The sequence below is a fragment of the Rissa tridactyla genome, chromosome 7, assembly GCF_028500815.1.
Source record: "Rissa tridactyla isolate bRisTri1 chromosome 7, bRisTri1.patW.cur.20221130, whole genome shotgun sequence".
Classification (NCBI taxonomy): Eukaryota; Metazoa; Chordata; class Aves; order Charadriiformes; family Laridae; genus Rissa; species Rissa tridactyla.
In genome coordinates, this window is record NC_071472.1 from 40,139,366 (window position 1) to 40,163,685 (window position 24,320).

At 48.8% G+C, this 24,320-nt stretch overlaps 1 protein-coding gene across 1 annotated transcript; it reads right to left on the reverse strand.

Moving 5' to 3' along the window:
* Positions 1-5,360: 5,360 nt before the first annotated feature.
* On the reverse strand, positions 5,361-22,935 carry LANCL1 (LanC like glutathione S-transferase 1). The gene is made up of 9 exons (XM_054209204.1): positions 22,816-22,935; positions 22,475-22,592; positions 15,608-15,815; positions 11,577-11,712; positions 11,106-11,252; positions 8,860-9,042; positions 8,255-8,431; positions 7,909-7,981; positions 5,361-7,002 (listed from the first exon to the last, which is right to left on the reverse strand). The coding sequence occupies exons 1-9, from the start codon at positions 22,897-22,899 to the stop codon at positions 6,926-6,928; spliced, it is 1,203 nt and encodes a 400-aa protein (XP_054065179.1). The 5' UTR covers positions 22,900-22,935; the 3' UTR covers positions 5,361-6,925.
* Positions 22,936-24,320: the final 1,385 nt, after the last annotated feature.

The following is a 24,320-nucleotide window of genomic DNA, read 5'->3' on the forward strand; positions in this document are numbered from 1 at the left end:
CTTAAGGCTTTCAAGTTGGTTTTAGTGCCGCCTCTGCACCTTATCCCTTGCTGGCTGTCTTCCTTGCTGCAGAGGAAGCAGAGCAGTGTAATGTCATCCTCAGGCTTCAAGGGTGACCATTCATTACCGGATCTATTGTACTTGTTGGCCATATTTGCTGTCTTACACCTTCTGGGGGAAGCGGAGGGGATGCACAGCATTTGAGGGTGAAGGGTGGCTGCAAGGTGTTCCACCCAGCACAGAGGGTGGCAAAACCAAATGGCTCTTGTGCCTTTGGAGTTGAGGGCTAGATGAAAGAGAACTTAATCCTCTTTTCCCCTTTCTGCTAGCAACTCTTAGCATCCTAGCCACTCATAGATTGACCAAATATTGGGGATGAGGTTGTTCTCGGGTGGTCCTGGGCTGTGCTCAAACGCTTCCACCCCATGAGCAGCAGGGAGGGCACAGGTTTCCTTGTGCTAAGCTGGTTTTGCCTTCCTCCCACATTGCATTTAGACTTCCCCTTGCTGTGATGCTGTCAACTGGATTTGTGAAATGATTCAGAGTAAGCCACCACCCCAAAAGGGGCAGCATGGCAACTGAAACAAGTGGGTGAGGGCGAGGTGGGAGAGAGAGGTAAAATAGAAGGGTTTTCAGGCAGCCCCGCTGCAGGAGGAAAGAGCAGGGACCACCATGCTGAGGGTGAAAGCTGACTCCAGCAACACTTGGGAATACAAAGCTTTGTGGGTGAGGCAATAGCAGGCTCTTGTCTTGAATCAGCAGCTGTATTGAGAGCTGGTTTGTTCTGCTTTTCCCCAACAGCTTTTGAGGGAGTGGTTTTGATTATGAAACAGCAAAAATCCCGCAGGATGCAAAGATGTGATGGTCACTTCAGGTCTCAGAGCAGCTGTGCATTGCACCTGGCCAGGCAGGCAGAGATCCTCGTGCTCATCCTGTTGCCAAAGGTCAGTTGTGCCAATGGGGTGGTACTAGGATGGTGGGCAATGTTCCTCCCCAGACACCAAACACCATGTTCACAGTAGTGTTAGCATGGCCATCGGCACAGCGAGCCCCCCATCTCCTTGCTGGGCTTGCAAAGCATCACCCAAGCCAAGCAACAGCACTTTTGCAGTAGCAGCATCCCTGATCCTCACTCCAGAGCTGGGAAGGAGCTCTCTGAAGCCCAGTGATATTTGTAATCTTTGGCAAAGACAGGAGGTACAGGAGGAATGGAAATAAGTTTGTGTTAAAGGGAAAGTGGTGTTGTATCTGTTTCTACCTCGTGGTAAGGCAGTGCTCGATGAGGGACATCCTGAATGGTGGAAGATTTTGCATGTTCTTTCCAAAAAGGAAAACAAAAAACAAAGCAAAACAGAAACAACAAACAAAACCCAGAACAAAAATCTATCTATCATCTGCCAGATCTTGCTGGGATCCTTTAATTAATATACCAAGACTTGCTGTTAAGGTCAGACACAAACAGGTTTATCAGCTAGGCCTGACATTTGATCAACTATTCAAAGTTAATAAACTCCCCCTGACTCCTATATTCAGCTGTTGCAGAAGGGCTGGGTCCTAAATTGCTCTAAATCAGTTTAACTCCATGGGCTTTATGCAGCTCCAGATCTGGCCACATAAACAGTTTTTCCAGAACATTACTGCCAGCAAGAAAAGCAAAGGTAAGGAGGAAAAACAAAACCAAAAAAGGCAAGGAGAAGGTATAAGCTGTGTTGACTGATTCAGGGAGAACAGCCAATCAAGCAACCCTCTCAGTTTCAGCTATACTCTAGAAATCCATGTTTACCCATTTGCCAGGGTTAATGAACTATGCTTGGTAAGTTGAGAGGCCCGGCTATAAAGATGCTGGAGGCTCCACCACACCAGCTATGATACTGAGTTTGGGGTTTTGTGTCTGTGCAGGCCTGAACTTAGTTATCTGCTCCCCGCTGCGCTGAGAGCGAGTTTGGGTGCTACCATTGCACACCCACTGTGCACAGGGATCCCCCTGAAAACCTGAGAAAACCCACTGGCCTGAAACTCCCCCACTCTATGGGGGCCAGTTCCCTGTTCCTCAGTCCCCACGGGTGGCCAAAACAAGGGGTTGCCTGAAAACTCCCAAGACTGCCCGTCATCAGGGTCAGGGAGACCCAAGACCATGTCCTGATGGAGATAGCACTGCGAGCCCATCTGTAGGAGCCATTTCAGCCCTACCTAGGCTTGTTTTTTCCCTTGATGTCAAAATATCTCAGTGGTGAGCCTTGGCACCCTTACACATGTGTCCAGCTGGATTTTCTTGATGCTCTTGCCCTTTTGGGGATGCCCCCAAGCCCTGTGGTGTCCTAGGGGAGGCATGGTCAGTGCAGGAGACTTCACAGAGCCAAGGGCAGCCTTCTGGGGAGGGCGGTTGTCGGCTCTCTAGCGCCTGGAAGTTGGGAGCAGTTGGTGGCAGAACTTTGGTAAAACTGACATGGGGAGGCACAGAGCGTTTTTGCCCAACGTGCGGAGCATTTCCTTGAAAACCTGGCCGTGTGGCTGCAGAGCATGAGTTGTCCTCCCCTGCAGGACCCTGTGGAGAAGCTTGGGTGGCTTCAGGCAGGGTTGGGAAAGATGGGCTTTTTTGGTTTGTTTTGTTTTCCAGGATGTGTTTGACTCACTTTGAGGCCGTGCACTTCTGAAGGGCTTCCACATTTCCCACATCTCTGTCATCCCACACAGTGTACCAATACAGCCTCACCCGACTGGGCTCTTTGGTTTGAGCCACTTTCCCAGGGCTGCCCAAGAGCTGAATCCCTTTTCTCTCAGGTACGGTGTCGGTGTCACAGCTGAGGGTGTGGGCATGTGCTGGGCCAGGGCAGGGTGTCTCTGCTTCAGGCTGCATTGCCACCTGCTGGGGGCACACAGCCCCTTTCTGAGGCCACCTCCACCCACGCTTCGGCGAGGGGTGTCCCCAGACCAGCTCCCCTGCCAGGGGCAGGCCTGGCTGGGCTCCAGCGTGTTTCCTCAGGTGCTTATTTTGAGCAGATCTGCTGCCTCCTGCTCTCTTGGATTTTGTCTCCAGACACCTCATAGCGTTGCAAGTTGTAGCTCTTGGGGTTTAGATTTCCTGGTCTGGGTACTGGCCTTCGGTTCAGGTCTCTTTCCCAGGTGCAGCTAAAGAGATGTGGGGGGACACTTTGGCCAAAGGGCTCGGCCATTCTAGACAGAAAGATGTGAGGTACCTGTGTTGTTCTTCCAAACGTAAAAAACTGAATTAAAAAGAAAATAATCTTGCAATAAATCAGCTGTATGTGCTGGGACCTTGGTGTCCTGGAGCAGCACTTGTGGTCTCGCTGGGCTCAGCCACATTCCCTTGGGTGTTACCATGAGAAACCCCCACTCAAATTTGGCCAAGGTATCACACTATGGTGGAGAAACATGAACAAAATAAAAGAGGGGATGGAGGAAAGGTGAGATAATGGCGCAGAGGGACGGAGGTTAGATGAGATGCTGGAGAGAAGTGAGGTCTGGCCGGATAACTCATGGAAATGAAGCCCTTTGCCAGCAGCTCTGTGCCCCACGCGGCTGCTTCTCCAACAGCTGCTTTTGTGGTATCACAGGTGGGACACGCAACCTTAATTCTCCATCTCACCCAGCCCCCTGCCTGTCAGACAGGAACAACAACATCCCTGTTGGGGGCAGGAGGCCAGGCTGGGGTTTCTGCGTTTTCCCCATCAACACAAGGTGGGCGTCTGCCACACCACAGCCCGCAGCCCCCTCTGCAATGGTTCAAAGCGAAACCGGTGTGCATTTGACGACTGCAGTGGTAATTTGTAAACTGATTTAGCAGGTGAGCGGTGTGTCTGACTGCTGATGCTGTAGGGGCTGAGGACCGCTTGTGGGGAGGGGGGGATTTGTTTGGCAGCGTAGAATTAGCGATGGATTTAGCATCAGCACTGATGGCAGTCTGTGGGCATTTGAGAAGTTAATATGCAGGAATGGGAAATTAAATAAGTTGGGCAGAGGCAGCAATAACACCTCTTCTGTGCACTGTCCCTCTGTCACCTCTTCCATAGCTGAAGCTGCTGTCAGCTCTCGAGAGCTGAAACCACAGCAGGCTCTTGGGGGAAGATGCACGGCTTCAGGTGACGTGTTTGGTTAAAAGTGTTTGGGACATTTTTCATCTTACTGGTGACACTAGTATACACAGGAGGTGAACACAAACTGAGCCAGATGACAATGCATTCAAAATGGTTTTTGCTTATTTCTTGGGAGCACTTGATTTTTTTGAAACAGACCACTGCCGTGAACAAACATAACCATCACCAAGAACTAAGTGTTAAATGTCTACGCTTCTGATAAAGGCCCTGTCAGTAGCTTGTTGAAGCAGGAGCAGTTGCATGTTTTCAGGCTTCATCTTGCTCCCGCTCCCTCCACTCAGCAGGAAGATAGGTGCAAGTGGGCAACACCCCCACCGCAGGAGAAAGGAAGGGCAACCAGAGCAGCTCTGCACTACGCTTCTTTCCCTTTCCCTTCCCGATTGCTGGCCCCCGTCTGAAAAGCTTTACCACAAACCTAAATAGAAACAGGAATTGTAGAAAAGCAGGCTGTATAGGACTTCAAGTAGCCTAATTTATGCTTGTGCTGGAGGGCAGGATCACCTTTACCCTTACCATTCCTCATAGTATGGTCTTAAAAGCCTCTGGTGCTGGACAGTCACAGGCTCCCAGAGGCAGCCTGTTCCTCCTTCCAATGGGCAGGAGGGTGCTTTTTTGGGGAGGATCCACATCCTCTTTCTGGTGGCCAGCGCTGCACACAGGTGTATTTTGCTGCAATTAAGATTAACCTGCAGGACTGTGGTCTCCAGTGGAAGTCACAGCAGGGAGGACGCAGCCTTGAATGGAAACAGTGCTGCAAAAGGACATCCTGGGAGAAAAGCGCAGCGTGCAAGGGAAAGCACAGGACTGGCCTCAATGGATTGGAGACGGGGAAATATGTGAAATACACTTAACGCTCAGGGTAGGCAGGAGGTCAGCGAGCTGCCAGGAGCCACCAGAGCTGCTGTCGTAGCATATCTTGAGATCTTCAGACGTGAATCCTGGTCACAAACCAAAAGGTAAAAATAACCCAAAGCTTGTTCATTTCATTATTTTTATTAAACAGTGCTGCACTCAGAAGTTGTACACCAGCCCCTGACGATCCCTGATCAGTGTACGAACCCTGGGATGTGATGCTGCCATGACACCAGCCTGTGTTGTTTAGGCCCCATGACTGATGGGGGATGAGCACCGCTGAGTCTGCATGAGCTTGACAGGGATGCCTGCCCCAAAGCAGATGAGTTTCTCTGCACTTCAGGCTGTCTTTTGATGAACTTCCAGAAACATGTGATGGCAGCAGGAACCTGGGCTGTGAAGAACAGGCAGCCTTCCAGGAATGGCTTCTACTCTTTGCTGCAGCAGCCCATCCAGGAGGTTCCGGAGGGTCTGCCTGTGCCACTGTGGCTAGGCTGCCTTGCGTTCAGGCACAAGCGATCTCACTGTGTTAAGCGTGCCAAGTTTGGTTCTCCTGCTTCACTATTGTTGGTGCAGGAACGTGCCAGCTTGGAGGTTGCCCGTGCTGCCCTGCAGCTGCTCACCAGCTCTTAGGTGGCCTGAGGCACTCGGCAAGTAGGCCCTTAAAAGATCAGAACCCACATCCACTCTTGCCCAGGCTGAGGAGCTGCCCTCAAACAGCACGACGCGGTACGGCTGCATCAGTGACTTCCACTGCGCTTAGTGTTTAGCTCATGCTCAGTGCTAAGGAAGTGGTTTACAGGGCCAGGTCCCTAATTGCTGCAAATTATCGCAGCATCAGCTAAGGACGGAAAAGCAGATCTACCCCCTTGCAAGTATCTGGTCTGCTTGACAGGTCAAAGCTATTTAACCTAGGGCACACTTTCCAGTGGTTGCACATCAAACTACAACAAGCAGTAACAGGGCAAACAAGTGACGTAAATTATCCAGGTTCAGGAAAGCTTATAACACAAAGCATCTATACAGGTAATAGGTTAAACACTGACAGAACTCAGTGGAATACATTTCTTTTCCCATGCTGCTGCTGGTGGGCCTGGCACCACCTAACACCTATAACTGTCATACATAATTTTAAATAAAGACTGCAAAATAAGCTTTCAAGGCTAAACAGAAGAGACCACCCCAGGAAGCACGCTTAGCTCACTTCTAGATTGGAGTTTTCCATTAGATGATCAATGGACTTTTGCAAGGTTTAGCATAAGATGGCAAATAAACACAAACGCTAGAGGATTCCAGTCTGTCACTGGAAAAAATGCAGAAAAGAGCTATACATAGCCTTCGCCTTTAAAGCAGACAGGTGGAAATTCAGGACAAGGCTTTGGCAAGTCAGTTCCAGCTGTGCCACTTGCACTCTGACATTAAAAAAACATATACAAAGACTCCACAGCCCATCATGTGCGCTTCATGTGGAGCAGCTCACCTACTGAAGTGTCCACTCCCAGGGTGCTCAGAAAGAAAACACTTAAAAGCAACTTGCAGGGCAATAGTCTCAGATTTTCATCTTTTGTTTTCCAAAGGCAACTAAATTCCTGCAACTATTTGTCAGCACAAAAAACCCAATAATTAAATGGCCAAAAGTTACGTTCAATAGAAAACTTTCTCACAGGAAATGGGATACAGAAAATAGCAAAACTCTATAGCCGACAAAATACTGTACATTTTCTCCCTGCTCCCACCTGCAGCTTTGCGTTTTTAGGAGACGCCAGCAAAATCTACATTCTGTCTTTGAAACAATGCAATGAGATGACTGGAAGTATTAGAGACGTCAGCATGCCCTCAGGAGGATGGATTTACGTTCGGTCAGGTGAACAATGATGAGTTTGGAAGAAGGAGAAAGCAGCTTTGAAGTGCTTTTCCAAGTGCAGAAGGATTCAGGCAGGAAACTGCCAAGCTCAGAGTCAGAGTTCAAATGCGGGGAACTTGGCCTTGGTTGGCACCAGCAGGTCCGCAAGAAAGTAAATTGTTCCAGCCATTCCTGGGGATAAGAAAACACACTGTGCTTCAGAGAGATTCCCTTTGGGCACCCATTTGATCAGCTATCCAGGGGGCGAATGAGTCATGAAGACAGAGGAAAGGAAAACATTTTCAGAAGGACCTAAATAATTTCCATGGTCTGAACCCATGTTTCCCAAGCAACTTAGGTACTCCAGTGGGGAAAGCATTTTGAAGTTAATCAAATGCTGAAAAGCACCTGAGAAAACACGATGGGCCTTCCCCCCTCTAGCTCCCTCCCTCCTGCTTTACCTGTCCCCGGGTTTAACAATCTGGGTACCTTTGCAAAACTTGGGATGCTGTGACATTGCTGCCGCAGGTCCTCACTGCCGTACCTGCCCTTGTTCCTTGGCCTGCAGCAAAGCTAGGGAGATTGATGGTGGCTGAGGAACTGGCTCTTTCAGCAATACCTGCTGATGGCAGATTTTTGGGGGGGGGGCCTTTAGCAGGAGGCACAAAGTGCCGTAAGAGCCACCAAGGCCTACAAACGCAGCCCCATATGTTCCTCGCTCACCTTTGGAATGAAACTGGAAAGCCCATGAAGGACTTTAATCCTTAAAAGTGCACAGACAAGAGACTGTCTGAGAAGTCAGGCGACAAACTACCATAAGGCAGACTTTGGCCTGTACCCATTAAAGAATTCCCCTTGAGACCTGTGTGCACAATCTGTGCAGGAAGCCCAAGAGGACAAGATGCTCCAGCTAAGACATGAGCCTGTGCTACAAAAGATGACTGCTTCTGGGAAAGGGTAAAACCAGCAAATACAATTTCCTTCCCATCCTCTACACTGAGTTTCACAAAGACTTCAGTGGAGCCTGTATTTGGTTTTCCTTGGTGCTGGACTGGCTCAGCTCCAGGAGCAAAACACAAGCATAGAGATGGAGCCTACCTTCAAAGAGAGAGAATGGCGTGTCTGGAGTCCGGCACCCATGTTGACCATAGCTTAAACACCACTCTGCAAACTGAGAAAAGAGGAATAAAAATTGTTCAAATTTTGTTAAAGATGGATCTTAAAAAAATACCACCCTCATCCTCACATTATCCCTTGCAGAGCAAGGCTCCTGCAGGACATTCCTTCTGTACAGGCTGCCAGACAAGTGACACTGCTGAAGGACTACTCCGCCCAGATCTAGCTGCATCTCTCCCACACTAGAAATTAGGTTTCAAAGGCAAAGGTGGTGACATAAAAGGCAAAAGTGCATAATCCCCTCTCCCTTCCTTACACAGGCTCTCACCTTGCAGGCCCTGTAGAGGTATTTCATGTTCTGAGTGAGGTTGTACAGTGCTAGGAAGCCGTAAGCGTTGCCAGCTGTCCCGTGGCACAGCCCGTAGCCTTTCTTCAGTAGCCCATGCTGCCAGATCACTTCTGCACACTGCAGGGCATCATTGAGGTATTGCTGTTCCCCAAAGACCTGCAGAGACAAGAAATATTCCCTCTTGCCGAGGCAATTTCCTCCACACAAAGAGCATCCCTGTGTGAGTGGGGAGGCCTGGGTTAATCAGTTTCTCTCCTGTTGAAGTCTTAACACTGACTTTGCTGTCTACTTTGAAGGAGAATGGTTTTGATACGATGAATGGGGCTGTATGACCATTACTTTGCACACAACTAGTTGTCACCATCAGTCACCTGCAGCAGGATACCCCACGCAGCTGATGGGTATTTTCAGAAGTAATTTTTTAAAAGGCTAATTTCCGTTTCGGTCAGTGGTCCCTATGAGGTGACTGCATTGTAACAAGCCATCCTACTCTCAGGCAGGGGGAAGGACTCAACGGAGTCTTCTCCATGATGAAGTTCCACACTTAGGAGTCCCCAAAGGGTTTTTGCAGAAATCTCTGGTACCTTGTATGCCTGGACAAGCATGTAGATAATACCTGGTGCCCCGTGGCACCAGTGGACGAGTAGGTCTCTGGTGTCATTGATGCATGGAGGGTAATTGCCAGATGGGAACTTGAGCTGGCAGACGTAGTCCACACTGGGTTTGACTGTGTTGTGCAGTTTTACTTGGCTCACTCCAAGGCCAGGCTAAGAAAGAGAAAGCATTAAACCAGGGAGAATTACCATTTCTGCCTCTCCCTAAGAAGCCCAAGATCTGCCTGAAAGGTGGAAACAAAGCCAACTATGGCCATGTCCCCTCTTGCTCCTTGTAAATGAAGTAATTTCTTTGGTCCAGGCTTTCACACATCACAAATACCCACTTGGCCCCAGGCTGCTCTGCCCTTTGGCAGAGACTTACTTCCAGTCATACCTTTGCAGCCTCAGAAACAAAAGCTGCCCCTCAGAAACAAACGCTGACGTGCCACCCATTTCTCTAAGCAAGAGGGCTTGCTGCTGCTTTTCCTGAAGATGAGTAGGAATATTTTCAGGTACCCAGAGCTGGAGCAAAGAGATAAACTGTCTAAAATCAATATTAAGGATGAATACCAGGAATGATTCCTAGCACCTAGAATGTCTCAGCTAGCTCTGAGCTACTGGGCCAGCCCAGCCGGCAAGCTGTGACACTGCATTTTCACAGATGTTTCTGGGTAATTGCAAAGGGGTGACTTCACCGCTGACCTCAGACAGAAGCAAGGGAGTGGCTTCAGTGTCCTCTTCCAATGGCACTGCCCGACATGAAATCTGTGCAGTTCTAATTTCCCATGGCAGACTGCAACGAGCACTCTCATCTAAGGATTACACTGTTCCCAGGTTGATGACTTGAAAATTAAAAATCAATACTTTTGCTGTAAAACCATTAGAGATAAAAGTCCAATGTTCTCCTCTCCAAATTTCCCTTGTTTGCTTCCCCCAAGGCTTTTTATGCATCATGCTTGGCTGACCCAGGCTCCTTGTACTTCATACGGCAGAGAAGCATGAAGCCCATGCAGTATTTTATGGGAGACTTACACTTAAAATTATTTAAAACATCAGCTTAGGAAGAAGCTCGGGAACTTGGTGCAAATTTGGCCTTACAGCACACTGCTGTCTCCCCTGCTCCAAATGAGCAGTTCTGTACTCCTGGGCAATAATCACCTCGCCTCCTCCTCCTGCCAAATCTCCTTCTGCTTAAAAACCCACCAACCAGCCCTTCCCCTCTGAGTCACAGATGAGGGGTATATTCACAGCAGCTCCCCTTATCCTCTATATGGGCTTGAACTTTGAAGGTCCTGAAGGAAAGCCGAAGCACTTGAAACCTGGTGGCTTTTTTTCTGCCTGCTGTGAGAGTTGGATCTAATAAAAGATACCATCTATTTCTATGAACATTGCTACGTTAAAATAATCTGCGTTGCCCAGCAGGTGCCCTTAATGCTTTGAAAATGCAATGTTATTTATTGCTGCTATTTTTCTAAGAGCTTAAGCACTGTGAATTTATACACAAAGTGACCCACATAGGGGAATTATGACCCTCATTTCAGAGCCGGGGAAGGGAATACTCCCAGAGCTCCAGCAAGTTGTGCAAATTTGTGAGAAAGACAGCATCAAAGCAAAGGGGCACTGCAGCTCCCACCCTCTTGTCTTGCCCTGCCTACTTCAGGCACTGCAGAACTTAGCTGCTGTATCAAAGGAAAAAGTCCCACTTCTTTCATAGTTAGATATAGGCCCTGATTCGGAAACAAAGGCATTTCCCACTTTCCTACTATGACCACAGTCTCTTTCACTGTGCTTTTCTTGTGCAGATTCTCACTCTGTAATGATCTGAGATTGCTCCAAGTAACCACCTCAAAAAATGCAGGAAGCCCACAGATACCAACAAATGGGAATACTTTATAAGCAATTAACACAAGCTGGGGAAGCTCAGACCCAGCTGACCTACAGGCCTTCATTATGTGAAACTGCTGGTATAATGCAGCTCACATTCCTCTACAGATCTCCATGGAGGTGGGAAATTCAAGCTCACAAACTTGGAGAAAACCTTTAGAAGTGGGGATATGTGACCAAACACAGGAGTAAGTCCATCAGACAAGGGATCTTGCCCAGCTTGACATCACCAAGAACCAATTCAAATCATAGAATAGAATAGAACAGAACAGAACAGAATAGAAAGCTGCTCCTTGTTCAAAGAAACGTGAAAGAGCTGCTAAAGGCCCCTCCCCTCCAGTGCCTCCTACCTGCATGAGATAGTAGTAAATGCCAGCCAAACCATGGGCAGCCCCTACATAGTACTCCTGGTACCACTCATACATCAGTGGGCTCTTTGCCATAAAGTTCCTTCTTTTGGCCAAGCTCTCTCCTGAGGCCACGACCGCTTCACAGACCTGCGGATGGGAGCAGATGCAGGTGAGGGAAATGCTGGTGTCTTGGGCACAGCACAGTGAGTAACCTGACACAGAACCAAAGAGCAGAGGGAAGAGTGTGGGTGAGGGAGTGAAGCGTATGCCAATTCAGTGCTGCCTAGGCATTTATACGGATGGTGGGAGGACGTGTGGTGCTTTGTCCCTTTGGAAGAAGAGCAGCAGGGATACCATGATGTAGTTACTCCCTTGTTGCCAGAGTTCTCTACATCTGGCATTGATTTTTACTTGCCCAAAGTTAAGCTGCATGGGAGGAGACAGCTAACAAAGCAGCAGACACCACAGTACCTGCTGAATGTGACTCAGAGGGATCTTTTCCTCTCCGAAGTGCTTGTTCACAAATACCAGTGCATAGAGATAGCCCATGCGCCCGTACAGCAGTTCATCTGGCACTCGTGGGTCAAGCTTGTGTAGATGGAGCAAACTACAAAGAAAAATTCACATGGGGGAGATTAGAGGACGCTTAAAGCCATGTAACCAAGCAGTGAGATGATTTCTTCCTTCATGCTGCCCACACCCCGGGAGATGTCAGACCAGTCTCTGGGTCTCAGCATTCCAGCTATACAAGGAGCAGAATCCCTCTTTCCCCTCTGCTTTTTGTTTGGGTTATTACTTTCGTCCGCTCAGCTCTTTACAATGCAGTTGTGCTATGTGCTTGGTTTTGAGCACCAGCTCTGGGAAAGCTACTTGTGGGGAAACCTGGGATATAGGAAACGGTCAGCATAAAGTTGCTGGCTGCTCGGGAAAGGCTGCCCACCATTACCTCCCTGTGATGCTGTCAGCACATCACACTCTCTGCCAAAAATGACTATTTTCAAACTAAACTGGTATCTGTTTGTCTGCTCAAGGAATGCTAGAAAGTCAAACTAGCACTGATGGTATGTGGAAAAATCTCGGAAGTCCTGATAGAAAAGCTCCTTTCTCTCCATGCCTGCAAGTGGCCAGGGTGCACTGTTTGTGGAGAAAGAAGTGCCTTCATGAGCTAAAAATCTAGGTAAGAAGTGGGCAGAAGCAGCTGTAAATGTTGTTTAACGTCAAGGCACATGTAGAGAGAGGTGACCAGTAGTGAGGGCAGCTCAGCAGTGCATGAGTGCTGCGGGCTGTCTGTGGTGCAACCCCCTGCGGAGCACAGCTCGGCTGGCACCAGGCTTTAGCCCACAAGTGCAGAGCGAGAGGTCTGCTGGAGTCAGGTATTTTCCTTGCCATTTTTCTAATATCGTGTTGCAAAGTTGGTGATATTCCTGTAGCGCTAACAGAGACTGACAGCTCTTCACACTGGTGCTTTGTAGCCCAATTCACTCTCGACGCCTCTTTGTTTTGCCTCTCATCACAAGCAGGGATGTGACTTGTTTTGGCTTTATTTTTCTTTTCACCCCGAGACAGCAATCTGAAAAATGTCATCACTTTTAAAATACCAGCATAAGTGGCTTCACAGCTGTTCCCTCAGCTGCTTCCTGCTGTGGCTGCAACAGGGAGAGGGTGAAGAAACCAGCCAGGAGAGCTATGTATGTGCAAGGCTTCCCTGTCACAGCAGCGTGAGGAGCAGAAAAGGTGCCTTGGCAGCCTTTGCTCCTGGGCAGAACAACGTGTCGCAAAGCAAAGTGACCAAACGTCCAGAGTACCCTCAGAGCAGAGAGAGGATGCTGGGCTGTGACTCCCCACGGCAGGAAGCTTTCCCCTGGTGCTAGACTCAAAGTGGGCTGGGATATTGAAGGAGAAAGGAAAGAGCAGTGACTGAAGGTGGATTGGCCCCGTCTCCTCGTGTACCACTTGAGATGTGCATTGTTCCATGGGGGAGATTTACAGATTAAACCCAAGAGACAGACTTTACATCCAAGACTCAGAGTCCCTCTCCAAGCAGGGGTCCCGCTCGCAGCTGCGTGGGCTGAAAGGAAAGCCCTGCTGCCTCCTCATGTCCCCTGGCCCCAAATACAAGGAAAGGAGATGAAGAGGAAGGTTTCCAAGGAGAAAAGCAGTGTTTTGACACATGGATTCTGCCCAGCAGCAGGCTGGCCAGAAGAGATGCCAGCTGGTGATGTTGTTCAGCTCTGAGATGTCAGGGAAGTGTCAGGCGCAATAGAAGGAATGGGTGGGTGGATAAATAGTAATACCCACAGTGTGGGTTTTCTGAGATCTGGATGGGAAATCTTCTTTTCGTGGGGAAATCAGGAGCAACTGGAGCTACTATTCTTGCTCCTTATGCATCACTGCTTCTACCTCTAGCTCCTTTCCCAGCCAGAATAATCGGGGAAGAAGCCTGCCAGTGGTTTCTGTTTTTGAGATGTGGGGCAGGGCTGCATGGCATGCGTGCGGCAAGACATGCCTGGGGTGCTGCTGGACTAATCGCACGCAGAATGCATTTCTCAGGGGCGAGGGGGTAAATCGAGGTCCCTGAAAGGAAGAGCCACTCCTGCTCACATATCACCTATTACCTCAACTGTCAAAAATGAGTACTTTCTGGACAGAGGAAAAGCAAAGCAACTGTAGAGCAAAATGGGATTTTTGTATACCACTGGCTCTAAAAGCAAACCTTTGACCTTCTGAATTGGTGGGAGATGGCAGGGAAAAGAGGACTTCCAGAACACGGCTCAGATTTTCACAGGCTCTTGGAAAATGGGCTGCCCTGAAACGTTAAGTCTCTCCAGAGCATAAAAGCACATTTGTTGGTCATGAACTCATTTAGGCTAAGAGCAAGGAGCTAAGAAAAAGCAAGTTTCTGTCTCTTCCACTGCAGGTAAAACCTGGCTGATGGAGTCTCTCCTTGGGCTCTGTAAAGATGAGGTGCTTTAAAAGACTGAGAACAAAATAGAGAGAGGAACCCCTTCTCCACAGCTGTAATAGAGTGCACTTTCTATGCGCTTGCACCGTGTAACTTAGCAACTGTTCTGTAACTAAATAGCATACTCAAAACCCACTTCAGAGTTTCCATTAAGGGAGCTATTTCTCAAAGAAATACTCTCTTTTTAGAGGTAACACGGTCAGGCTAACTGCTCTGGGAATTGGTGGCAGAGTAAGGACAGTATAACTGTTCCTTTGAGAAATCCACATTTTTCTTTTCTCCTCCTCTCAGATGTATGAAGAAACCAATTTCCAAGGCTCTGCCTTTATTATGCCATTAGATGGCAGTGCAGAATTAATCATGGGTTTCCATTCTGCCACAAAACTGTAAGCAGAACAGGAGGGACACAGGGAGGGGAGAGCTACAGCAAGAAAACACAAATTAGGGATTTTTCACAACTTGGGGCTTATGCGTTGACCACAACTGGCCAGTACTGTTTGACAGACTAGTTCCCTTTTTGTTAGCAAATACATTAATCATAGTGAGATTCACCACTTCGACACAGTATCAAGCAAAACCTAAACCCCTGATTATTTCAAGAATAAGAAGAGAGAGTTCTGTCCTCAGACTGACCGTATCCACATAAACCAGAAGCTATTCTTAGTTAAGGGAGTGTGAACTTGGTGTCCAAACCATACAGGCACCTCTGACTCCCACCCGTGGCTTTTTTAATTGGTATTATGCATCATTTGCTTATGGCTGTTTAAGGGCACTCGGTGTTGCTACGACGTGTCAGGAGTTTTGTCTTGGCTTTGTGCTGACCACACGTAAACGGAAACTGTTTACAGGGCTGTTTCTCACCTTCTCAAAGCTGATCTCCCTTAAGCAAGCAAAGCTTGCAACTGCATCTCCTTAACTTTTTCCCTTCCTCTACCACATGCTGTCTGACTGGAGGACTGCTCGTTTGTCCTTTTCTTGTCTTAAGTACCCAACAAAAATACATTTGAAAACAGTTGAGGAAAGGCAGGAAATAGAAATAAATGAATCATAACCAGCTGCATTCAGCAGTTGAAAGGGATGCTGTCAATCTCAGGTTTAAGTCAAAGTCAAATAACAAATAGCAAGTAGAAGTGAGTGGCAAAATTAATCTAATAATCCTGCCACACTTCTCCTTTTCACCAAAATGGCTGTAAAGCTAAATTTAAGGGTTCTGAGAAAACAGCAAACCTCACCTTCTGGTTGTTTGGGTTTTTTTGCTTAATTTTGGCATTTTTTTCTTCCTGTGTTTATTGGAATTATTTTTAAGATAGCAATACCAGCAGAACAACATCCTTGCTCCCCAGCCTGCGGCCTGCCAGGCAGCTGTGTTTGTCCTTAAGAGAGCTCTTTCCCCAGGGCAGAACAAGTTTGCACTGCCTTGCTAAATTACTGGATTATCTCTCACATAAGACTGCAAGAAAATGTATTCAGGCTTGGCGGAGAGTGCCCGGCTCTATGAGCAAGAGGACCATTAGGTCAAAGACATAACCAAGTGTTTTACCGAGTGATGCAGTCTTCTGACTGCTTCTGGTTCTGCAGTTTGTGATAGACGACAGCCGCCACTGCCAGAGGCCCGGCATCTCCACACAAGAAAGTGATGGATCGTCTTGTCAGACAGCTCAGGCTCTTCTTCACGTACTCGTGGGCGACCTGAAGGTAGGCTGGGTCTCCGTACACATCATACAGGTGCAAATACAGCAGAGCAATGCCTGCAAAAGGAACATAAAGGTTGCTCCCACCAGAAAAGTTTACCCTTCCCATTTTGTGCCCTGGCAGTTTTAACAAACCTAAAACAATGTCCCTCAGCCTCATCTAAGGCATAAGCCTTCTAGACAGGCTTCTCGGGCACATCCAGGGACATAACCCATAGCTGCAGCATCCACAGCTTCTCCTGCTCTGTGACCTCCTTGTACCTGATGCTGCTCACGAGTGGACTGCAGGTCAAGACAAAGAGCAGTGTCTGGCCCAGGAGCTCCTGGAGGACAGCAGAGCTCTGGAGACACGCGTTACATACAATTTTAGTAGCAAGCAGCAAAAGGTGAGACTTAGACAAACCCACCTAAATCTAGGACTGTTGCTAAACAGGGGGGAAAAAAAAAACAAACCACAGTAATTTTTGAACAAAGTGGTACTTGTGGCAGAGCAGTGCTGAGTTGTTACCCGATCTCATTAATTTTTTCCCATGCCAAGAGGTAAAGGGCTGGGTCACGTCATTTTGATTTTGACACGTCATCAGCACTGAGAAGCGTCAGCTTTAAGACATCCTACTTGGGTGTATTGTTTTGTTTTATTTTATTTTTGTCTTCTCTCCCAGTAGGAAGCACCAGCAAGGTTGTTACAGCTCCCTGGACATCATCTCCTGCTGCTGAGCAGGTCCCAAGCCCTACACCAGGGACTGGTGCACCCTAGAAAAGAAAGGGGCTGCCTGACTCTCCTCTGCAGCATATAATTTAGAAGATCAACCCTTATCTGAAACATAAGCAGCTACCAGGAACACTGGAAAAGGCTGCGTGGTCCTCCCTGGAGGTTTTCAATGGGCCTGCCAGCTACAGAAACAACTCCCCTACTAAGAAGTCACATCAATTGCTGTCCTTTGCTTCCGTCTGCCCTGTATTCATCCAGCTCTTGAAGCTTTTAGTAGGTAACTGAGGAGTCCTAGTAGGTCTGTGTCTGAAAGGTCTGCCACAGTTGAACCATCCTTCTGATCTGGAAGGCATCCTCAGACATGTACCAAAGAAAGCTACTGGCCTACATCACTCTGAGAAAAGCTTATTTCTCCTCTTACTGGTAACCATTTCTAAGACGACTCAGGTCCTGCGTTTACGCCTAAATTAACAGAACCAATCTCTGCAGATTTTGATGTAGTAAAGTGAGGGGGGCAAGCATGCTGCAAAATTACTTTCCATGGTTCTGAGGACAATTTTAAATTTAGATCGTTTTCTCATTTTGCATGGGTAATCTCCAAACCTTCGTGCTACAGACAATTCAATTCCACATGTATATTAAGGGCAAATTTCCATTTCCTGCTGAAGCTAATAACCTTGTCCTCTCTTTAAGCAGCTCAGCATTCGTATTTCCAGAGAGAGTTCAGATGTACGGTGCCATCACTCAAGTCTATAAGGATGTGGATATGAAGCCCTTCTTTAAAGGGGAACCCTCCTCTTCCAGATAGCAAATGTCAAGTGACTATCCTGGATTTATGTAGCACCTAGCACAGTTGCTAGACTTTAATAGGCCTGATAGCTGTCTGAGCACAACTTGCACTCTCGACTTACCTGCTTTAATACACAACTTTTTGCTTTGTAAGTAGCTTCTATTCCCACTGCCATCATTCCTCCCTAATTATGTACATAACTATCATGCTAAGACCACTGTTAGGATTGATTCTTAGAAAGTTAATGTCTCAGCATTGTTTTCCTCTGACTTCTTTGTCTCTCCTCTTTAAAAACATTTCTCACTCCCTTTCCTCCAAGGCCCAAGCACCTTTGGAAAAGACTCCAAAAAACCACTGACCCATGCTAAAGGATGGAAGGGATGAGTTGCTTCCCCAAATCATTCATTTTCCCTTTTTCTTTTTAAAACCTAAAGGCCTTACAAACTGAATCTAAAGACAATTTTCTCAACTCTTTCCTGATGGAATTCATACTCCCAAGCTGATCAGAAAGGCGCAATGCAGTGCTGCCTTCAGCCTGCTGCTTGCTCTGTTGCTATCTGTGAGCCCAAAAGTAGGGAAGGCCAGCAGAGGGCAGGCCCGTGCCTAGAGAGGCAACGTTTACAGAGGTATAGAGAGAGAGACAAAATGCAGTCACCCGGGGGGTGCTTTGCATTAGAGATTTCTTTTGAGCACGGCTGAGGAGCAGACTTAAATGCACCTAGTAGAAGTGAATTGTTGGCACAAGTTGGGTAGCGCTGATGGCCGTAACTTTAGCAACCATTGCTTTCAACAGCGCAGGCATCACTGGAGATACCAGAAAAGTTCTCGCTTGAGAGCTAAAACACTGCAGCAGGCTGAAAGAATCTCTCATCCATATGACCATTCTGTGGATCAAAGAGAAGTAAAGCTGTGCCTCAGCTTCCCTGCAAGTTTAGACTTGCACTACCATTGCAAACAGTTCTGCTGGTGGGAGGAGAGCAGTAGAGAAACAAAGCTTCCTCTTCATGCTGAACAGAGCGGACAAAAGCGAGAGGACGCACCGCTCAGTGTCAGCTCCGCTGCAGTCCCCTTGCTGACAGCACCAGCAGGGAAGCGCATTAGACTGTTCTGAACACGCCTCCGTGTCCACCAGGAGCTGAGCTGTGATGCGGTCCTTTCACAAAGGACAGTAGGTTGCCACAAGAGGAGATTTCTTGACCTAATCTGGACCAGTCCCAAACCTGCCATCTACAGTAATAAAGAGCTCTGAGATCTTGCACTGACCCAGGGAAGTCAGTCAGCCAGCACCCTCAGAGCAGGGTGTCAAACACAGAGGGGAGAAGCAGAAACCTATCTCTGCACATAGTGATGAAGCCTGATGGTTTCTAGTGACAAACCTGATACCATTTTAATGAGTCAGGCATGGGGTAAAAGTTACAGAGAGGGTGGCATAGCTTTACTGCCCAGTCCAAAGGATAATAAGCATCTTTTCTGGTGCAGGCTCGTGGGATGTTATCTTGTGCTCATAAATGGTATGCCAAAGCCATGCTGAACGGGACAGTGAGACACCTTCTCCAGAGGGCTGTACCATCCCATGTTCACAACTGTATGTGGAGCAACAGGTGCATTTTTCTGCAGCTTGGCTTCCTAGTGCACATTTCTCAGGATGCCTCAACTTCTCCAGCCTTAAAACCTTGGTAACAAAGCTTCTTTTGTAAAATAAAGCTTTCTTTTTGTAAAACAAAAAACCAGCCCAGCCCAAACCAAAGCTACCGATTACCCCATCACAGAATCCCACAACAGGTTAGGCTTGAAGGGATCCGTGGAAGTGATTTGATCCAACCCTCTGAAAGTAAGGACAACTTGAATTTTACATCCCATTGCTCTGAGCCTTGTCCAGTCAAATACTGACTCTCTCCAAGAACAGAGATTTCACAAAAACTAACCACCAAGCACTTGGCAGGAATGGGGTTTATGTGGGTGACACAAGGGCACTCTATTCTCCCTCATCAAACGCAGCCTCACTGCCTCTTATTCGGGAGAGATAATCTGAGGATTTCTGTTTTTCTGAACAGAACTCTCTTAAGGAGATCCAAGTTCTCTGGGTTTTGAAGGTTAAAACTAAGATACTGCGCTAAAGTAGATGAAAGGTGTTTTTCCAGAAGCGTTCCTGAACTGGTATGGTCAGAATTTCTATCCATGCTTACGTGGCTTTTCTTTCATCTGGCATGTCTTTTGAAGAGTCCTTTCAAAAGGCAACCCAGCCCCGCTCCTCGTCGCCACTCACCAACAGGCCAGCCGGACTCACCGGGCTGCTCCAGCCCTGAAAGCCACGACTATGACATTGCTAAGAAGGGAATGCTCACATGGGAAACAAATTCCAAAGGCACTGTCATAAGGTAGAGGAAGGGAAATCTCTCCCTTATATACTGTTTCAGGTGGCAGATCACCTTGTAATCTTGAAAGGATACAACAGCCCAGGAGGCTCCAGACTCAAGAGCCTCCTAGCTTCTGCGGTCAGCTAAGAGGTGACAGGAGTCAGTCTCCTTCCATTCCCTTTCCATCCTCTCTCCTCCCAGTCAAGGCAGTCTTTGGAGCAAGCAGTCTTGCACTATGAGAAATACCAACACACATGTACGTACTCTTCGGCATCCTCATGCTGATCTGTTTGAAAATGGATGAGGCAGTTGTACTTCTGCCAGGATTTGAACTGCTTCCAATTCAGAATTAGCTTACGGCAGTTTACCTTCCCTCAGTCAACACTCTGATACCAATGAAACAGAGTAAGACCACAAAGGCTCTTACAGCAGTCTAGCTAAACTGATTAAAAGACAAAACAGAACACAACAGCCGAGCCTGGTCTATACCCAGGCACGTACCAGGTATTGCCTACAGGACCCTGATCTCTCTGGGGAAGGGAATGAAACTGTAACAAGCCAATTCAAATGTGGTTTGAGGGCATTCAGCCATACTCTGGATAATCTTGATCCAAAGTGTGTTTTCACTGCCTCTGAGCTGAAAATGTAAGCCCTTCCCTCCCTCTGCTCCAGCTTCAGGTGCCGAGAAGCTGTGGCTTCCCTGGCACAAATGCAGACCAGGGGATCAGGGCTCTGTCAAGTGTGTTGGGAAAGAAACAGGCACTGAAGTAAAATGCCAGCATATGCTGTGTATTACTGAGTGTAACGTAGTACACTGAAGTACGTTACATTTCACGCAGAGCTTGCGCTAAGAGAGCCCCATTTCAAATCTCTCTTATTAGCGGCCACAAGAGTGCAGGTTGATTTCAGACTGCTGGGCAATGATTTACATGAGAAGATACTCAACAAGCCTTTTCTACATAAGCAATTACAGGAAAAAGCTGCTCTTGGCCCAATTAATTTTGTCTCTGGAAACCAGCACTGAATAAATTAATATAGCTAGAATTAGAAAAGAAGGGAGGATGACAACGATACAGTGTAATATCTGCAAACTTCACTTCGCTGGCTGCGACCTGCAGGAAATCTGTCCATGGGTTTTTTCTAATCCTATTAGCCAAGGTGAGAAGGTTGTGTGCCCAATGAGGAATGATGCTATGATGCTGGGGAAAAAAAGAAGAAACCCTCTTATGAAACTTCCTTCCAAATAAAAACGAACAGAAATCCTACCAGAGCTCTCAAGCACTGTTTCACAGCTGCAGTCACTTTCCAAGATGAAGCTCCTTAAGGCCACCCTAAGGAAGGGAACATGGTGTCTGGGGAAAGGAGTTTACCTTCTCCCCACGGACTTTCAGAGTACTCCTAACATCAGCTAATTGTCCTCCTGCTTTATCTCCTGAGTTATTCTGGCCAGAGGTAGGCTCTACCATCATGCCAAGCAGCACCCTCATGACTGAGGAGCATCTTTACATATAGAATGCTTTTCATCTGAGGAGATCTCAGAGCAGGGTCACGCAGACTGGAAGACTGAACCTGGCTCCCAAGGTGAAATCAGCCATCACTGAACAAAAACGCATATGTTCACAGGCGGCAGCAGCAGAGTGCTGTCAGGCAGCAACTGATGGAATCAACGTTCTCCCACGCTGGAATGTAATACTGGCATCCTAGCATTTCTTATGAACTGCTCTGGAGTGCTCTCAGTGCTTGTCTGCCTTACTAGTTTTTAGCAGGCATTTCTGGCATTGCTGTCATCAAGCTCCAGTGTTAGTTTAGCACCAACACAATGAACACCATTCTCCCAAGCAAGCGGTTGGCATCGTGTTCCATAGCATCCAAGCATAAGCCAGCCACACCCAGATTATAATGTAGAAAGTTGCCATGTAGGACTGTAGTGTATTACAAAAAAAAAAAAAAAAAAGCGGCAAAAAAGTCTTGCAGCAAGCATGAGATTAATTGCAACTACCCCAGGGTCCCTCCCGGGAGCCTGGCAGGGTGCAGAAGGCAGGAAAGCTGACAAAGCACGCAGCAGGAGCCAAGGATGAGGCGGGCGAGAAAGGTGTGTCCTCCCTGGCTCCAGTGCGTAGGAATAGGGAGGGGAAGGCAGGGCACACTCCCAAGGCAGGAAAACCAGGCAGAAAATGCAGAACAGGAGAAAACAAGCTCCTGGAAGCTCTGCACGCAAGCGTTAGTGTGAGAAAGGCTTCCATCCTTCGTTATACTCACATTTGCATTTCTGCTCCTTCCAGCAGGTACTGGAGCAGAACTAGCCCTGGCTAAGTGGAGGGGCACTACCTGAGGAACAGGAATGGAGCAACCTGCCAATCAGACAACGTCGTAAGATGAAATTCAGCCCAAACAGAAAGGACAGACGTTAACTCAGGCCATAAGCTCACCACTGCCATATGCAACACCTTCTTGCAGGTAAGCGGCCAACTGCATGCATCTACCTACTTCATGGAGCACCAGTTCACTTGTCACCATCCCCAACATGGCCAGATTTGGAGCCAGTCCCTTCAATCGTTCCTACCTTTGCCCTCAAGCAGGTGCTGGCCTTCTCGGTTGTATAAATTTGGCATTATTAACCAAGAGAAGACCCAAACCTGCCCTGCAACACCATGGTCTTCCTTCTGCAGCTTGAAACCTGCTTCAAAAACGGGGAGTCCCTAGAAAGACAGGCCCTTGTTTTAACAGATTAAAACATGCAGAAGAAGCACTGTTCTTGACATGGATCTACCGTGATCATTCAAACAGCCAAAAAACCCCACGGTCTGCCTTGGCTTGACCTAGCATTCCGCTCTGGAGATCCCAGGGGCCACCCTACCTGCCCAGCCGGTGTATGCAGTGCAGTCCTGAGGGTCGGCAGACTTGAGGCCCCTCTCCATCTGCTGGAGCAGCTCCCTGATTTTGTTGTTCAGCCGCTGCGTGAATTCCGGGGTCAGCTACGGAGAACAGAAAACAGCAAACCACCGCGGCGTAAGGGAAAGGCTGACAGGCAAGGCAGATGGAGGCCTTTACCAAGATGGAGGTAACCCAGAGGGTGAAGAACCAGGGAACCGGGGCTAGAAACCTTTTAGTACCTCAGGATCAGGCTGGGCTCCTGCCTGCCCAGCCTGGCTTCGCGGCCCGCTCCCGCCCCGGCCGCCTCACCCCGACCCCACTCACCCTCCCGGCAGCATCGAAGTAGCCAGTAGCCAAGGACTTATCGTAGTCCGCGAAGGGGTTGGGAAGCGCCCGCTGCGCCATCATGGTGCTGCCGTTCTGGCTTCGCTCTGCCGCCGGTCCGCCCCTCGGCTCCGCCCCGGAAGAGAGCGGGTATGGTGTTACCGGCCCGCGGCTCCCCTTCCCGGCGGCCTCGGTGGTCTGGTGGGGGTTAAAGGCCCTCGGAAGCTGCCTCCCTGGGACTTGGAGGCTCTTTTCGGCTGGGTCTGCCTGCTTTAGGGAGCCTCTTAGGATTCAGCGTCCCTCACAGCCGGCCTTGGGGGGGGGTCTAGGGGCCGCTTTCTTGCTGACCCCGTGGGGTATAATGAGCCTTGTGGGGTTTAGGGACCTATTGCAGCTAGTTTGGGGTGGGGGTTTAAGGACTCCTGTGCAGTTTGAGGTCTCCTGGTAGCTGACCCTGTGGGGTCTAGGGCCCCTTACAGCTGGGGCTTAAGGGTCCTATTTTTGCATGTTCCTGTGGGGTTTAGGGACCCATTGCAGCTGGCTCTGGTGAGGTTTAGGGAGCTCACGGGTCCCCTGGCAGCTGACCCTGTGGGGCTCGGCCCTGTGGGGTTTAGGAGCCCTATTTTTGCATGTTCCCATGGGGTTTAGGGACCTATTACAGCTGGCTCTGGTGGGGTTTAGGGAACTCACAGGTCCCCTGGTACCTGACCCTGTGGGGCTCAGCCCTGAGGGGTTTAGGGGCCTATTGATGCTGATCTTGTGGGATTTAGAGTCCTGTAGGTTTAGGAGCCCCTTGTGGCCGGCCTTGTGGTGTTTAGGGGCACTGTGGGGTTTAGGTGTCCCCCATGGCTGGCTCTGCATGCTTTAGGGAGCCCCGTGGGGTTTAGGGCCCCTTATAGCTGGCCTCGGGAGGTTTAGGGGCCTCTTTTTTTGCTGACCCTGTGGGGTTTAAGGACCCATTGCAGCTGGCCCTGTGGGATTTAGAGGGCCCTGTGGGGTTTAGAGGTCCCTTGTGGCTGGCTCTGTCTGCTTTAGGTGGCCCTGTGGGGTTTAGTGCCCCTTACAGCTGGCCTTGTGGGGTTTAGGAGCCCCGTGCAGTTTGGTTATGCTGGCCCTATGGGACTTGCAGGCCCTGTGGGGTTTGGGGCCCCCTGCAGCTGGTGCTGGGGATGTTGAGGTCTTGTGGGGATGGGTACCAGGTGGTCGGCGCTGTGGGGCTGGTGGCCCCGTGGCTGTGGTGTGCAGGGGGTCAGTCCAAGGAGCACGTGTTGAGTCCCGCAGCCCTCCGGCAGCGGTAGTTCCTCGCTGGGGCTGGGCCTGGGCGAGGGACAGGGGCTCTTCCTCGCTGTCCCCTGCTGAGCTGCTGCGTCTCACCCATGCTGGCTGCGCCAGGTCCTCCTCATGAATGTATGGTAGGTCCCCATGACTCATAGGCCTGAGCAGTGCTTTTCATCCCAGATGCCATATAGCTGTGATGCCCAGGTGTTGAGTGTCTCCCTGCGGTT

Coding starts and splice junctions, on each gene's coding strand:
- LANCL1 (XM_054209204.1), bottom strand. CDS start 22,899: ATGATGGCGCAGCGGGCGCTTCCCAACCCCTTCGCGGACTACGATAAG. Junction 11,713..15,607: donor TCAGAAGACTGCATCACTCG/GTAAAACACTTG, acceptor TTTTCTTTGTAG/TTTGCTCCATCTACACAAGC. Junction 8,432..8,859: donor TGCTTGTCCAGGCATACAAG/GTACCAGAGATT, acceptor TTGTCTCTGCAG/GTCTTTGGGGAACAGCAATA.